The following is a 17661-nucleotide window of genomic DNA, read 5'->3' on the forward strand; positions in this document are numbered from 1 at the left end:
GCTACACTGGGGATCAGGGCTTCCACTGGTGGGAATTCTGGGGGCATATAAATATTCTAGTCATAACAAACACCTTGTTCAAAAAGACAATTTTGATATTTTAGAACCTTTGTCCTTGTCAGAGCCCACTGAGACTGGGGAGACAGGATGGGTCAAAGAGGGTCCTCAGCTCCCAAAGCCACCCAGCCAGGGGACAACAGGGCCAGAGCTTGGTCACAACAGGAGAGTGCATGCATGTGGCCTTTTTCTGGTAGGAGAAAGAATCTAGGAAAAATTGTTCTTAGAAATAATGGTGGTTATTTAAGCCAGCCTCAGCAAAAGCAAGGTGCTAAGCAACTCAGTGAGACCCTGTCTTTAAATAAAATACAAAATAGGACTGGGGATGTGGTTCAGTGGCCAAGTGCCCCTGATTCAATCCCTGGTAAAGAAAGAAAGAGAGAGAGAGAGAGAGAGAGAGAGAGAGAGAGAGAGAGAGAGAGAAAGAGAGAGAAGGGAAAGGAAAGAAAAGGAAATAAAAGAAAAGAAATAATGGTGGCATTTAAGTTCTCAGGTCAAATCCCATAACTATTATTATCGTTGTTATTTGTGGTACTGCGGATTGAATCCAGGGGTGCTCTACAACTAAACTATATTTCCAGCCCTTTAAATTTTTTTTTTTTTTTTATCTTGAGACAGGGTTTCACTAAGTTGCCCAAACTAACCTCGACCTCAGCTTCCTCAGCTGACTTCTCCCACTCCCCAAATAACTGGAATTACAGGTGTGGACCACTGAGTCCTGCTCCAAACCCCAGAATTTTTTTTTGTACTATGGATTGAATCCAAGGGTGCTTTCCCACTGAGCTACGTCTCCAGCTCTTTTTATTTATTTTAAGACAAGTTCTCACTAAATTGCCAAGGCTGGCCTCAAACTTGGGATCCTCCTGCTTTAGCCTTCTGACTCTCCAGCATTGCAGGCGTGTGCCACCATGCCCAGTCAAACCCCAGAAAATTTTAAAAATCCAGAATGGCCCTGAAAGGGGCTATGCATTGAAAGTCAGGACAATTCTTGTGGACCAAGTACACAGTGAAGCTCAGTGTTCATGTTTCATTTATCTGGAAAGAAGGGAAAAAGTTTAGTTTTGAGGTAAGGACTTGCAGAGATTCTGAAAGAAACTTTGGATTATCTTGAAGACTCTTATTATTATGCCTGATTTCACTTCGTTGGACACAATTGCACCATAATTCCTATTTTTGACTTCCTACCCATTTAGCACATTTTTTTTTTTTTTCAGATGCCATGACAAGGTAAAGAGGTGACGGACGTTTTCCTGAGGTAACTGGCAAGGATCTTCCCAGGGTCTCATCCTATCGCCCACTGTGTCAGGCTAACAGCAGCTGTTCACTAAATAGGTATTGGATGAATCCATGAACAAGAGCTAAGTGACAGAGACAGGGATAATGGGGTCACATGGATACTGTTTTTACAAATGAGGAAGTGATTGCTGACGGTGGCATTTGCTGGAGCCTGGCTTGCCTGGTTCGGGTAACCCACCTCTCCCTGTGGCCTTTTCCAAAAACATTCTGGAGGTCTGTGTATAAGCACTTTCTTTCAGTAGAGCAGGATGGGCTGAGCTAATGGGCCTGGAGTGTGGTGAGGCCTCAGGGGGCAAGTCTGGAACGGCTCCTCAGGGCTCTGTGACGATGCCCGGAGCCCTCAGGTTCTGACGATGAGGCTCCAGCACAGCTTCTGTTGCTTTCATCCTTCCTGACTTCTCGGGGCTCAGGTCTCTCTCCTCTTCCTTGTTCTCCTTTCCATGATGTGGCCGCAGTTCTCCTGGGGTGCAGGGACTTGGGAAAACACAGTGGTGCCAGTGGCTGATAGTGTGTGTTGGGGGGACCATGCTGGTGTGCTCCCTCCAAACCCAATGTGTCTGTGTGTGGGGACAGGACACCCTGCTAGCAGGTGGCATTAAGGAGACACATGAGTGAAAGGAGGAAAGAGACTTAGGGGTTCCCAAGAAAGGATCCTGAATTGCTTCACAGGAGCCTGAGGGGGAGACAAGAAAGCAAAGGAAATGGTGGTGGTGGGCTTTCTTCAAATCAGATGCAGGCTAGTGGCCAGGAAAGGAACACTCCACAGAGGGAGTAATGCATTTTTTCTTTATGTTTTTCTGATTGTAGAAGTGATTTACGTTCATTAAAAATAACAACAACAACAACAAAACAATAACAGAGTCTGAGGGTTGTGAATCTGCCCTGGGGGTTGGTAGAATACAGTGGGCCTGAGGAGGTTCTAGGTCTTTGGAGGCTGTGGCCTAATATCTATCAGGTCCTGGCCAAGTGCCAGCCATGGGCAGGAGGCTTTGATTCCTGTCCAAGCTCAGCATCTGTGCCAAGGGCCTGCAGGGAGGTGGACCTCCAGTGGGACTCAGCCACTTCCTTTGTCCCACTTGCCTCAGAGCGAGCTGAGTTCTGCATGCACAGCAGGGTAGGGTGCTAGAGGTGGCAGGAAGGAGGGCACAGGAGAGGCCCTACATGCAGTGTCCGTTCCACAGGGAACACAAGATCCCAAAAATGCTTTGGGACCTGCTCTAGAGGTATCAAGCTTCCCTAAAGTCATTTCATGCCTGATGTTTGGACTTGTGGGCAGACTAGGGGCTTTGAAAGTAAAATGCTTCAGTAGGGCTTTGGTCATCTCCATGGGCTGCTGCTAAGCCCTTCCCACCTCCTCCAACCCAGGCCAGGGTACAGAGAGGCCTCAGCCCACCCTTCCTCTTCCAGCAAGCCTCCAGGTGGGCATGGCTTGAGCTGAAAGTGTCCCTGGCTTCAGCCTGGCCAACCTGCCTTCCTCCCCACTTCTTCTCTGAGCACAGGTGAGGATTTTGATCTGTTTGCTCTTTTCCCTTCTCTTGGGGACCGAGGCCTGGCCTTTGAAAAACGCTGACACTGTCTACTTTTGCTGTGTCTTCAGCACCCTCTTGTCTACGCCCCTTCTCTGGAAAGGGTCATCTCACCCTCTTCTCTCATCCATGCTGTGGGGGTTAGTGTCTCCAGGGGTGGAATGAATGGCAGGTCCCCAGCAAAGACTGATTGGCTGTGGGAGGTGGGTCAACATCTCAGGCCCTGGACCCCATCACTTTCCTGGGAATCTGTTCAGCCAGTGTGAATTCAACTCTGGTTTAGACACTGGGAGTTTCCTTTCCTGCCATCATTCCAGAGCCTAGGACAAAAATGCTTTGGGGATCCTGGAGTGTGCCAGGGACATTTTATCTCCATAGCATCTGGCACAGGGCATGGTGGAGGAAACGGTGCTTTGGAGAGACTGCCACTTCTCCTCTCCCCATCTGGTTTTGCAAAATAAAAGGATGATCCCCTGTTTTGTGAAAACTTCCTTTCAGTTATGGATATGTGGTCTGATTTTCTGGATGTGCAAAGCTGAGAGGCAGATCTTGGTCCACAGGGACCCCGAATGCTGTTCACATGACCACTCCCACTCGCATCCCTGTGCACTTATCTATTTGTCCCCTCTATTTGATGGGATGGAGCTTTCTTCTTGCTTCCATGGGGCCTGGACCACCTGCTCTTCCACCGTTAGGCTTCTCATATGGCCCTTCATCACCCTGCTAATCATCACCATCTTCCTCTAAAGCAATGGGTCCACCCAGGACTGGGCTTTTGCCACACCTTTCCCCTGAAGTGCTGGCTCTGTGTGAGATGCATCCAGACATACATCTAGAGATAAATGGGGACCCCTGCATTAGTGTCACAACCCACAGACACCTGCGCTCTACAGACAACGCATGAGCTGCCACTAACTGGAGAGTCTGTGTACTGGGCAAAGGGAAGAACCACCCTGAGCTCTGAACCCTGTCATTATGGAGGAAGGCAAACTGGTGAGGCCTCATCTTCTGACATCTGGAGCTTTACATAAATTATTCAGATTTTAAAATATTGGCAACTAATCCCCATTTTTAAGCAGTATGCAGGCCAAGCCCCATAGATCCAGGAGCTGGCTCTGACTGATGTGTGCTGGTGGCTAACTCCCAGGGAGTACTTGACATGCAGATAATTTTCTGGCTCTATCTGTGCAGACAGGTCACCATTACTGTCATCTCATTTCATCAGCTGAGACACAGATGCAGGGACAGGGTAAGTCACTGGTGTCACATCAGGATTTAAGAAGTGGTGTTGGAATGCTGGAAGCCTGAGTCCAGCTCCCATAAGCAAACCTCAGGGGTATTCTCCTTTCCATGTAAGACTCAGAGTCCCAAAGGGCCTGGTCAAAGCTTATACCAATAGCTGTGTTTTAATGGGCATTTTCTATGAGCGTGGTGAATACATGTTATGTTGTTCAAGCTTCATACAACCCTGCACAGCCATATTTATATCTTTATGCTAGGGGTCAGGTAACTCATGGGACAGAGAGTGACTTTCTCAAGGTCTCTTAGCCTTGGTGTGGGGGATATGATGACCATCTTTCCATGCAGCTTGGGGTCTCTGTATCCCTGTGTTCAACCTAGGGTCAGGCTCAACAGGGCCATTGGGGTTGGTAGATGAGTGTCTGGGGCTTGGCTTCTGAGGCTGATGGACAGGATCTGGGACAGGCTTTTGGCAGGGTCTCGGTCCAGGGTGTCAGGAATGGGTCTGGGTCTCAGCAGTCCCTCAGAGAGGTTCACTGGGCTCTGTCTTGCTTGCTCCTCTGTGGTGACAGGCACTGCCATATTCCCCCAGAGAACATCTCGCCACGCAGGGCATAGTTGATGGCATTGATTGTGGGCATCATTTTGGCAACGAGGGCAGGCACCTGTTGTCACAGAAAAATCCAGGAAAGATGCTTTGAAGCCTCTGCTTCTCCCCCTGGTCCAACTTAGATGCTCTAGTCTCCCCCCCCCCCCGCCCCGCAACTGCTAATCATTTGTCCTTGGTTTGATTCTGCAGCCTTGGAGCTCTCCCTGACTAGCTGGCAGATGATGCATGATTCATAGAACCCCATAGGAATACACTTCCACTCAAAACCTGAGTGTCACCTTCTGACTATTTGTCCCTATCATCTCAGTCTCCTGTGGCCCAGGAGATGTGCATTATAAACACTCAAAGGAAGTGGCAAAGAGAGAGAGACTGATACAGAGGCCAGAAAGTCAATAGGAGATATGGGTGACACAAAGAAACACAAAACAATGGAGTGGGTTCTAGCTTTGGGTCTTGGAAGTGACCTTACCATTCGAAGTTTGGGGGAGAGGGAGCTCACATCCATGATGGCTGCAAATATATACAGGAGGGCATAGGGGCCCCAGCCGAGCAGCAGCAGCCTGACTGGCAGAGTGGTGTTCACCTGGGAAAAATTGTCACAGGAGGTGTCATTTCACTTAGGGTGGCCACAACTCTGGGTAGGCAGGGAGACCAGATCTGTACTCAGGGGCTCTGAGCAGCCTGGACCAGGTTTCAGGAAGAAGCTAAGCCTGAAGAGGAACTTGGGATCTGATGGGCCTCTCTGCCATTTAAGGCTGGGTGACCCTAAGCCTGTTGTTTAAGCTTACTTAACCTCAGTTGCCTTGTCTGTAAAATGTGCTAACAATACTTGACTTGCCTGGAGGCAGGCACTGGGGGTCAGGGAAAGATAATAAGCTTCCTTCTAAGTCTCTGCTCTTTAAGAGGAATCCTGGGGCTGGGGATGTAGCTCAGTAGTATATTGCTTGCCTAGCATGCCTGAAGCCCTTGGTTCAATTCACAGCACTGGTGGTGGGAGGAATCCTGGGCTTCAATGACTATGTGCATAAGGGTCCCAGGCTGAGCTGCCTTTAAACTTCAAGACCAGAACCAACTTGCCATCAGCAGCTGTAGCCACCTGGTAATACTGACCTGTCTGTATCAAAGATTTCACAGTATGAGAAACAACCAGAGAACAGGGCTGGTCTGGAAAGTGGGTGATGTTTAAGGACCACCTAGTGGCCACAAAGGGATTATAATATGATACCACCCATGGCCACAAGGAGGCGCACAAATCAAGATCAAATTTCAGGATGTATTTGCCCTGTCATTGCTTCCTGGCATATATTCAGATGCTAAAAATTTGATGCAAAATATCGCTGCCTGTTTTCTCATTGATGTGTATTTTTAACAGAGAAGACAATTTAAATTGGAAGAGGACACATTTTCTTCAATGTTAGATTTTGAAAATATGTTGACCAGGAGACATTTCTTTTTCTCTTGAATTGTACCTCATTCTACAGGGGGTGGGGAGGACGGGTGCTTAGGACTGATGGATTCTTCTGGGGAGAAGTTGAGGCTGAAGGAGAAATTGGAACTTCCGTGGGAGACCATGTCATCTCCAGAAACCACTTAGCTTAGGCTGAGGTCCCTGGGCTCATGCATGGTGACTACAGCTGATGCTACCAGAGCTGGTAATTTAAAGTCAGTGGGGAAAATGACAAAGTCACAGTGACAGTCTTATCTCTTGGCTGATCAAAACTTCAAGAAATTTGGTGACTTTGCACATTCAGACAGGTTGGAGAGAGCAGAATGGAGGACAGCCTGGGAGGGAGGGGGCGCCAGAGCCAGAAGTGAGCTTCAAGCCAGGGATTTGGATTCTGGTCCCAGTGCAACCCCCACACTCCTCCTGCGGGCTCAGAGGTATGTGGATGTCCAGCTAAAATCAATTTTTAGAATCCCTTTCTAATTCAAAGGAAAAATAATGAAGTAGCAAATTAAGTGTCTTAATAAAATGGAGTATTTCTTTTATGACTATAATTGAGCAATTGGGTGGCAGAGCCTAAGACCTGGGTTCTGGATCTATCTCTGCTCTTTCCAGGTGTGTGGCTTTGGGTGAGTTGCTTAGCTAACCTCCCTCTGCCTCTAACCTCAATCCAGTCGGTGACACAGGGAGAATAAAGCCTTCATTTCTCAGAGAGTGGTCACAAAGATGAGCTGACAATACATATAAAATAGTGCTAATACTTTTTTAAAAAAACCTTGGCTGCTTGTTATGACTCATTTGCTAAATTGTCCAGGTAACAAACTACGAAAAATGAACATTAATGCAGACATTCAGAAATGGCCAGGAGGGTTTATATTGAAACATCATTTTTCTTGGACAAATGTGCTTGCAGGTGTGACTTTATGTTGTGGGTAACAGCCTGTGACTGTGATTAAATTAAACATCTCAAAGCAATTTAAAAGTAACATTTAAAGAGTCTGCAATTTTGTGCTAAGCCTCAAATCCTCTGGAAGAATTGAATGTAACAGCATGGATGGCATCCTGCAGGGAGAGCTGGACTTTCAGTGGAAGAGGGTCTGGGTAAATATGAGCCATTCTGGTCTTTGCTCCCCAGGCCTTGGCAATCTGAGCAAGGGGAGGGTAGTTTTGGGCCTTAACAGTTTATTGTTATACAAATTGAATTTTCTCCTGATCATTGCAAACACAGGAAACCCTGGAAACAACCACCACGTCATACATATCCCTGAGTATCCCTGAAAAGAACTGAGGGATTTCTGGGCTGGGTCCTTACCTGGAGATGGCCACTCCTTGCCAATTTCTGCTCCATGAGCCGGTAAGATGTGAGGGTGATGAAGAGAGGCACGAAAAAATTGAAAAAGGCCATGGTGAAGAGGAAACTGATGAAGTTTCTACAGGTGGAAGGGTGGAGGAGCGGGAGTCAGCCACCAGGAATGGTTAGCCACCTCTGTACCAGAGAGTCAGAGATGGGGAACCGCTCCCATCAGATAAATGCTCAGAGTGCCATCACTGCTGGTCCCAGCTGAACTCTCCTCAGAAGCCAGGGAGCTGAGATGAGGAAGAAGCCTCCTTCAAGTTCAAGTGCTCAGCCCCACTCACCTGGCTGTTCCCCAAGCATGAAGAATGGGACACTTTAGCTTGGGAGATGCCAGTGGACCACGAGGAAGGAACATTCAAGGGGTGTTCTAGGTACAGGGATTTGAAAGGAGCCTGTGAATGACAAAGAGACTGGACACTGTGTCACTGAGGAGATCAGAGAAGCCTGGGGTCTCAGGTAGTGGTCAGAGGGAGGTGGAAGGGATGACCAGGAACAGGTGGGACTCACTCATTTTTCATTGCATGAAGGGAAGACCATCCAAGGAACACTTTGGAGATGACCACTAAGGAGGGGTGGGAGGAAGGGCTGCCAGGAGCAGTGGACCCCAGCTGAAGAATACCCTACAGGGATGGCACTCAGCTCCTCAGGTAGATTTCACCTGGGAAGGCTGTCATCAGGTGCAGACGCTTCATGGGTAAAAGATCTCTTGGAAAGCAGGGAATTCAACACAGCTTTGGTGGTAACAAAAAGGGAGAGTGGAGCCATGTGACCAACTCCCCAAGGTATCCTCTAAAGGTAGCCACATGGATGGGAAAGTACTAGAAAACAGTCCATGATAGTGGGGAACATTCAGTTTCTCTCTCTCTCTCTCTCTCTCTCTCTCTCTCTCTCTCTACTGGCTCACAGAACACTCAGGGAATTCCTAGAATTGATCTCCATGCAGGGGAATCCCTCCCACTACAAAGACCTCAACATTCTTTGGATCTACTGAACTAAGGGAATGGATCCCTCTAGAAATCTATGAAGTCTGAGCCAGAAAAACTGACTGTGCTGAAGATGGCCTAGGGGTAGCAGGGCTCCACCACTGTTCTGATGGATAGAAGCCGAGGACGCACTGTATGATGCCCCCTCTCGGGCTCCACTCTGGGCCCCAGTTTGTATAACATTCCCATCCCTTGGTCAGTCTTCAGGATGGGCTTCCCTCAGTCCCAATGTCAGCCTGTCTAAGTGGACATCATGACTACGGAGTTGAGATTTTTCTGATAAATGTCGGCATTTCCCAATTTGGATTTTTCAGCTGGGACAACCTTGTCACAGGAACTCAAAGCCAACATTCCCATGGAAGGAAGCCTGGAAGCTGGTCCTCCTGCCTCACCTGTCCCCTCTGGAGTAGTCCAGGGTGCAGCATGTTCCCAGGGGCTCATAGTCATAGTGGCCCCAGCCCAGGAGGGGGAGTGCTGCCCAGAAGGTAGAAGACAGCCACACAAAGAGCACCAGGGGAATGGCCGTGTTCCACGCCAGCTGGCTGCCTGTGTGAGACAGGAGGAAGAGGTGTCGTGAAGAGGAGATATCTTGACCAAGAGAAAAAGAACGGACTTCAGGGTCACACAGAAGCTTGCTAACTCTCAGTTCTGATTCTAAATAGCTTGGTGCCTCCGGCAAGTTGAGGGTGGGACTGGGGATATAGCTCAGTTGGTGGAGTATTTTCCCCACTTGCACAAGACCCAGGGTTCAATTCCCAGTATCATAAAAAAGAAAAAAAGTAAATTTTGCTGGACTCGGTGGTGCACACCTGTAATCCCAGCGGATCGTGAGTTCAAAACCAGTCTCAGCAAAAGCGAGGTTCTAGCAACTCAGTGAGACCCTGTCTCTAAATAAATTACAAAATAGGGCTGGGATGTGGCTCAGTGGTCGAGTGCCCCTGAGTTCAATCCCCAGTACCTCCCCCTCAAAAAAGGTCTTCTCTGAACCTCAGTTTTCTCCTCCACAACGGGAATGATAATTCCTCTGAGGATCCTTATGAAGAACAAAAGAGACACTGGATGGTGAAGGTCTCTCGATAAACAATTGGTATCATCTTCTTCAGAGAACAGAGAGAAGCAGGGAGTAGGGAAGGAACAGAGGTGTTTCTCAGAGCCAAGGTTAGGAATGAACCATGGGCAGTGGTTCAGGTGGGAGCAGTGGAGGGGAGACGTGGAAGTCTGGATTCTCCACCGCCCTCAGCTCTTGTTAAGAAGCAGCTGGTCTCTGCTTCTAGGAAACCCTCTGAGAATTTTTGACTCAGAGACTGGGGTTCCATCTCAGGGCCATTAGCAGAGGCCAGGTCCCAACAGCATCTGTGGCTCTGGTCCAGCCCCACTGACCAGACATCCTGCTGTTCCCTCCACATAGGCTCCATTCCTTTCCCTGGACCTGGCTCAGAATGCCTTTACTGAGCCTCTCCTCTGTTGGGGGTTTATTGGTCATGCTTCTTTGTAGACAAGAATCCAGATGGGGTTTGGTCAATGAGAAGAGCCTATCTGCAACCTCCCACAGCCAACACGTTGCTTTTACAGATATGGCCCCAGATGGAGTTGGCTTGGATGTGCTCCCTGGCTATGGACTGAATGTTTGTGTCCCCCACTCGCACTTCATGTGCTGAAGCCCTATTCCCCGGTGTGACGGCACTGAAGGTAGGGAGGGCCTTTGGGAAGTAATGAGTCATGAGGGTGGAGTCCCAATGGAAAGTTTGGTGTCCTTATAAGAAGGGACACGAGAGAGATGATCTTGCTTTCCTCCCTGTGACTATGTAGCAAGAAGGCGACTCTCTACAAACCCAGAATGGGGCCTTGCCAGAGCCTGGCCATGCTGGCACCCTGATCTCGAACTTCCAGGCTCCAGAACTCTAAGAAATACATCTCTGTTATTACAGCCACCCATTCTGGTAAGTTTTGTTGTAGCAGCCCAGGCTGACTAAGATGCCCTCCACCCCAAGTGGGGGCACAATCGTCAATGTCCATCTTGACCCACGTGTTGCAACAAGAGCTCCATGACATGGTGCAGGTGAGTTTCAGACCTCCTCCCTCCTCCTCTCCCATCTTCACCCTGCTGTATCAAACCCTCCAGGACAGAAAGGGCTCTGAACTGAGGTCTGGTAGGAATGAGGCAGAGAAGCCTATTCCAGTCTGAGAAGGAGGTGTGTATGTGTGTGCCTGAGAGAAGGGTGGGGTGAGGGTGAGGGATGGTTCAAGGGACTTTTGGGGAAGTGGTGGGAGAGGTGCCTCATGGCCATGCAGGCAGGAGAGGTTAACTTACTGCCTTGGAAAACCATAAGGACAAAGGCAGTGTTTTGATCTGGAGAGAGACATGTGATAGGGGACACCCACGAGGGTTGGTGACATTGCTGCCAGGTGTGTGTCTGCCACAAGGGGAAGATCTGAAAATTCCAAAGGGGCCATGCTCAGAGACCAAGGCTGTACTGTCTGTGGACCCCACAGGGGCCTCCATGCTGGGCAAATCCATAGCTCAGGACTTGGCTAACAAAGAAAGCAGGTTCCTATGGATGCATCTGGTCCACACTCAATTCTAGCTCTTGTCTACTATTGTGTGACACTTAGCAAACTGCTTAACTTCTCTGTGCCTCTGTTTCTTAGGCTGCAAGCTGGAGGGTTAGCTGATACACAGCTTCTCAAAGCACATTTTTATACCTCTGGCAGTGAAAGATTTTTATTCTAATGTTTGTTAAAACTATAAGAACATTAAAATTGTGATTTCACAGATATTGTTTAGAATAAGACTAAGTGGATTTTTAAAAGTTTAAGAGTAGGGTTTGCTGGTGCACATTTGTAATCCCAACTACTCAGGAGGTGGAGGAAGGAGGATTGCAAGTTGGAGGCCAGCCTGGGCAATTTAGTGAGACCCTGTCCATAAAAAAAAAAAAAAAAAAATTAAAAGAGCTGGGTGTTAAAATGCCCCTGAGTCAATCCTTTGTGAGAAAGAAAGAAAGGGAGGAAGGAAGGAAGAAGGAAGAAAGAAAGAAGTAAATAAATTAAGAGTTATGTGAAATGTTTGTTTAAAAAAAATATCAGATAAAATCAGAACAGATTTAACCTGTTCGGTGGCACACTGCGATGGCTAATTATGATGATGGCATTTGACAATGCAACTAGTCTTCATGAAACTTTGGCATGGCAGAGGCCCTGTGGAAGAGTGAGTTTCTAGGTCACATGCCTAGCTACACACACACACACACACACACACACACACGTGCACACTCATGCACTGCTTCTCTCTCTTCATCTCCTTCTATCTCTAACACTGCCCAACTGCAAGGACGTTTTGTGAATCCATGATCTCATCTGATTTTCAAAATAAAACTGTGAGATTAGTTATTAAAATTATCTTGTAGAGGAGAAGACTAAGGCTCAGAGAGGATCCCTGACTTGCCTTAGGCTGCAGCAAAGGCAGAGGCAATCTTTCCAACACCTGCCTCAAAACAGATCTGTTGCACACTCTCCTACCCTCCCTCTTTCTCTGAAATGCTTGTTCACATCTTATGCACGGTACACCCCCACCCACCCACACTCTCTGCGCTGGGAAACACATCACTAAGTTCCTGGGCGAATTTAGTTCTATTCACCCCTCCCTGCCTCTTATCCTCCCGCACTGCAGATAGTCCGTTGACATACGGGTGCAGTAGTGGTGGTAGCGCCCCCAGGCGATGGCTGCGCTGCCGCAGATGCTGGACAATGCTGTCACAAAGCCCTGAAAGCCGTGAGCCTGGCAGCCATCGGAGCCATAGGGCCAGCGCCTGTGGGAGACACACGACACAAGTTACTCCGCCCGCCCCTCCATCTCTCCTACGCCCACGCCCGCCCAGAAACAGCTTGGAAGATTCCTGAATGTTAGTCCTACTCCTCCAAAGAGGGCCTTATTATCTTTGTTTTTCCTGGGAAGGTACTGGGGTCTTTGAGCTTAAGAATCCCGGTGGAAGAGGTGAAGCTCTATGCAAACTGTCTGCGACTTTTCCTGCACCGCGATTAGACCAAAGGATATTTCTGCGTGATCAGATGCCTCCACCAGAGGAGAGCTCAAGCCCTTTTTTCTATAGGTGGGGAAACTGAGGCACGGGAGGAAAAGATACTGAGCCTGGATCTCGGGCCTCCCTATCCTCTGCCCCATGGATAAGCAAAGGAAGAAACATCAGTGCTTTGTGGGAGGAAAGATCCTTACCAATTCAGACCCCACAGACTGGTCAGCCCTGAGCATTCATACCCAGGTGGTTTCCCTTCATAGTGCCCCAAACCTGACAGAATGTTCCCTTTGCTTAAGAAAACAATCTTACAAACACATCTTCTGAAATTATGCAGGACCCAGGTTTGCACATGTGGATGTATATTGGACACAAGTCAAAATTCTGTTTGCTTTCACAAACAATTATTTAGGGCTTCCTAGGTGGCAAGCATTGTTTTAAGTTGTTTGAAAATAATTAAAGTCAATATTTCTAACCACCCATATGAATTAGGGAATAATATACAATTTACAGAAATAGCCCAGAAAAGGAAGTGATAGAACCAGGATTCAAACCTGGGCTACCCCGTTACAGGGCTCATGCTCTTAATCCTGAGAGTCTGTTATCCCTTTGGTTGAGTTTGAATAACCCCTGTGTTCCAGAAATTAGCTGTGGCGCTGCAGGGATAATCTGGAATTTGGATTTAGCTGAGTTTACCCTGCCCACCCTCTGCCCTTGGGTTAGTTTTCTATAGGTAAGAAAAAAAAGGTTCTGGTCTGGCTACCCAGTACCCCTAAGTCAGGCCCCAAGCAGGGTCCCAGAACCAGTGGAGTGCAGAGGGGCCTGGTACCGGAGGAGGCTGGATATGGCTGCAATGAGGGCATTCAGGCTGATTCCACTGTCCGCCACGGCCAAACTCAGCAGCAGCAGGTGGTTGGGAGTCCGCAGCTCCGGGGTCTTGCAGAAAGAGAAGATGGTCAGGCCATTGAGGCTGAGACCAGAGAGAGCTGAAAGGAAGGGCAGGGGCTGGCATCTGGGCTAGAGAGGCCCACCTTGGGTCAGAACCAGGGTCCAGAGGTGGATGGACCTTCAGCAACTTTCTCCCTTCATGCTCAGCAGTTCTCTTGGTGCAGTTCATCAAATGCTCCTGAGGCAGACTGACCCTCAAACACTGAAAGCCATTAAGTCTCACGCCCTCTCCTCTACCAACACAGCCCCATGGGAAGACAGATAAAGAAGATGGTCCAGTACAGCATGGTTCCTGCTAGAACATTCACAACCTCCGACAGACAAGCACTGAGCACCTAGGAGGTGCCAGGCACCCTGATAAGCATGTCATTCAGACTTCTCTTACATATTCTCCTATCCATTTACGGTTAAGAAATAGCCTCAGAGATGCTAGCTGTCATGCCCTAAGTACACAGTTAGCTAGGACTCCAGCTGGAGTCTTTCAGATTCCAAAATGCCTCCCCCAAGGTCGGTGGAGCAACATCAGGGAGAATCTTGGAGAGGAGGAGCCGACGTTAGTGCCGGGAGCTGCACCCAGGACATCAGTCAGTGAGGTGAACTTGAGGTGTTTTCTGAGAGCAGAGAGACCTGGCCTTGAATGGCAGCTAGGTTACTTACTTGCTGTCCCTTGAAATTTCTAAACCTCACCTTCTTCCCCTGTCAACATCGAGGAACAGAGAAAGATCCTGACTTGAAAACTGTGGGAGCATTTACCCAAAGGATGGTGCATAAAAGAACATTCCAGAATGAGGGAGCAGCACATGCCAAGACATAAAGGGTAAAATTTCCCAGCATGTTTGAGGTCATAGAGGAAGGCTAGAATGTAGCATTCCTAGAAAAAAGGGAAATGAAATGGGGCCACCAGACAATGGTGTTCAGAGTCTCTAAGACCAGTTTTATGTCACTTCCTCTCCACTGTCGTTTCTCACTGGGTGAGAAAATGTGCTGCTTACCTCTCTGGATGTGCTTTGAACATGGACTGTATACCCTGTCAGCCTAGTTCTAGGGTGAACCCAATCTCTGGCTCTGGCCCCACGAGTATTTTAAGGATTCTGAGTGAAGGTGGGCTTCTGAAGGAACCAGGTGGTCCCTATGTGGGACATACCTAGGGCTGTGGGAGGAGACTTGGTAGAAGGAATGGTGGGCAGGAGGGGACAGAAGTTAATGAACTCCCTGGTGCCTTCCCTGGGTTTCTGTCTAGACAAACATTTCATACTTTGACCCCTTTTAACCTTCACAACCACCCATTTGGAATGTCAAGGCACTGAGAGTCAGAGAGCTGAAGTGACTTGGTACTAGTCACATAGACAGCAGGTGGCAGAGCTATCTGTCTCCAGAGTCTTCTTGGAGGCTAATCTTTCATGGGATTCTTAGCAGGATTTCCAGGGACTGGATTAAATTTTCTCCTGCCTGGAGGGACATAAAGTCTGAAGGTTGGTTCTTGGTCATCTCTGGGTAGATATATACCCCTGACACTGCTCCAAAGTCTGTCCCTTCCTGATCCCTACCTGGCTTTTTTCTCTTGGCTCCTCGCTGGTGCTCTGCATCCTACAGGGAAGCCACGAGGAGACCTTGTAGGTCTAGGCACATAGGAATAAGCAATCAGGATGACATGATAACTCAGGTTAGGGGAACTCTTCGTGCCAGCACCATAGCTGTGACTGGGTTTTGAGAACCTGCTGGGCCCCTGCTCCACCCCAGGACCTGCCTGGCTCACCTTCCACCAGCAGCACCGTCCCCACAGCCAGCACCTCCAGTTCCCCGAAGCCTGCGGGCAGGGCTGCAGTCTCTGCCATCCTTGCTCTTTTTCTGGCTCCCCAAAGCCATGCCCCTCCCTTTTAAAGGACCGTTCCCCGTGCTGGCACATGCAGGTTATTATGCTAGACCTTGAACTCCTTCTTTCTGCCTCCCCCGTCTAATTCGTCTAATTCGTCCTCTTGGCCCAGGCAAAAGAAAACCATTCACCAGCTGGACAGTGCAGCCTTTGTGAAGCCAGAATGGGGCCCTGTCTCATTCATTTCAGCCTCACTGGGCAGGATTAAGGTCTGGGAATCCAAATGGTGTGTGGCTGAGAGCTGAATTGGAAAGGAGTTGCATAATCAAGGGAGAGGAGTGGAAGGAGGGATTGGAGCCGCAGCTGTTCCTGAGAATCGGATAGGAGCCAGGCTTTTCTGTGTTCATCATTGCTGACAATCTGAGTGCCTGTGTGTTTGTATGTGTGCATGCATGCGTGTATGTCCACAGGATCACGTGCCTGTAGAAAGGTTGAGGTTTGAAAGTCACCTGCTATCATAGAAAGAACCTCTTTTGGGACTAGAGCCTGGGTTCTGGCTCTGAATCTTCCACTAGTTGCATTCCCTGAAGTGGGACCAATAGTGTCTTCTCAGTTTCCTCCTTTGCAACGTAAGCATCTTTTGTCCATGGCCTGTCCTAATTCCTTAGTAAAAGAGCACATCATAGATGTAGATTTCAGGGTTGCATTTCTTGTCATACAGTCTTTGAACTACAAAAGCACAAAAAAATCTAGCAGGTCTCTGGTTTGGAATGATGGACTGCTGTCTTCTTGTAAGTGCCCCCATGACTCACTGAGAGATTGGGCTTCTAACAAATGAGGTTCTTAGTACAAGTTATGTAATAGCTCATGGTGACATTTACATCAGAAAATATTGATCTAGTGCAACCTAACTCATTTTCAGATAATAGTAATACAACTAATGTTTATTGAGGTCAGCCACCATAGTAAAAAATCTTGTGATGATTTCTTAATTCTCCATGAATTAGATACTATTATCTTTTCCATTTCAGATGAGGGAACTGAAGCCAATAGCAGTTAATAATCAGCCAGAGGTCATGCTGTGATTTGAGGATGAAACTGGAACAAAAGCCCGATCTCCTGCTCATGTAGCTCAGGGACTTTTCATTGATATCATCTGATTTCCTCTCGCCACACAACTCATCTTGCTCTGAGAATGTCCATTTCCTAGACTTTTCCTTTCATGAGTCCCCACTGATGTCTGAGCCTTATCACCCCTCAAGGCTGAGCTCAAGGTCACATCCTCTGGAGTCTTCCCTGCTCTGTCTAGACTTCTTGCTAGTTAACCCTTATGTCCCTCTTCTTTCTATATCTGCAAGATCTCAAGTAACTTCATGAGAGAAAATAAAGAAGCATGAGGCTGGGGATAATGGATAGAGTTCTGCCAGATAAGAGACGGAAGGAAGGCATTCAGACACAAAGAGGGAAGGACAGAGAAGAAACAATAGGTGGGGCTGGTCTTTTGGTCTGGGGAGGACCCAGGTAGGGCAGGCTGACCAAAGAGCAAAAAAAACCCAAAAAACCCTCATGTTTGGAGTCAAACATGAGGAATGAACGAATGGGTCACCAATGTGTCTACTACTTGGAATCACCCATGGCTTGGTCCCCATTGGCATCTTAAATAGATTTGTTAAGATGAAGTTAGGGGAAGGGAAAACAGATAAAATAGAATGTGCATTCTCCAAAAACTCTGTGAGATGCTGTTCTGGGCCCCTTCTGAGAGTATGGTGCTTTGAGAAGAAGGGAGAGATCTTTCCTCTTATCCCTTGCCTTTGGCATTGGTGGTAATGTCCAGAAGAGCCCAGCTAAGATGACAATGTTCTGAGCATCCATTGGGCTCTCATGGGAAGCAGCTTGCCCAACAGTCTGCCATAGTTCCTGATGCCATGGAAGACATCTGAGGTCTTCCTATAATATCTGTCTTTCCAGCTCCTTCTTGAACAGGTGCCAGAAAAACTTAATATTTACTACTTGTGAGAGAACTTTTGTAACCCAGGAATTTTTGTTACCTGGGAAACTTGGATTGTTGAATTTGGGTGGATTAACTTGACTTACTTTTGTCAGATGTGAACACAGAAGCCAAGAGAGATGATGTATCTCACCCAAAGTCATGGCCTTTAAATGGAAGAGCTAGGATTTGAACCTGGAGAGCCATTGTCCCTGAGTTCCAGCTCTTTCTAATGCCTCATCACCTCCAGGGAGGCCAGAGTTCTCTGTCCATCTTCCCTGAGCTCATGTACCTCGGGGAGGTCTGTGTTACCCACAGCCTGGTTGCATAGGGAACTTTACAGATGACCACCCTCGTAGTTGCTTGCTTCTGG

General features: G+C 48.1%; 1 protein-coding gene across 3 annotated transcripts; it reads right to left on the reverse strand.

Annotated features, from left to right (window-relative positions):
- Positions 1-4651: 4651 nt before the first annotated feature.
- On the reverse strand, positions 4652-15323 carry Rgr (retinal G protein coupled receptor). Of its 3 annotated transcripts, none has more exons than XM_027940014.2 (7): positions 15245-15323; positions 13371-13526; positions 12197-12331; positions 8905-9058; positions 7485-7602; positions 5198-5311; positions 4652-4783 (listed from the first exon to the last, which is right to left on the reverse strand). In XM_027940014.2, exons 1-7 carry the CDS (start codon positions 15321-15323, stop codon positions 4652-4654), a joined length of 888 nt encoding a protein of 295 aa, XP_027795815.2. The 3 variants fall into 3 exon arrangements, with proteins under 3 accessions (XP_027795815.2, XP_027795816.2, XP_027795817.2); XM_027940015.2 differs by having other exon boundaries at positions 12197-12318; positions 13370-13526; XM_027940016.2 differs by lacking the exon at positions 5198-5311 and having other exon boundaries at positions 12197-12318; positions 13370-13526.
- Between the last annotated feature and the right edge of the window lie 2338 nt (positions 15324-17661).

The sequence above is a fragment of the Marmota flaviventris genome, chromosome 4 (assembly GCF_047511675.1).
Source record: "Marmota flaviventris isolate mMarFla1 chromosome 4, mMarFla1.hap1, whole genome shotgun sequence".
Taxonomy (NCBI): Eukaryota; Metazoa; Chordata; class Mammalia; order Rodentia; family Sciuridae; genus Marmota; species Marmota flaviventris.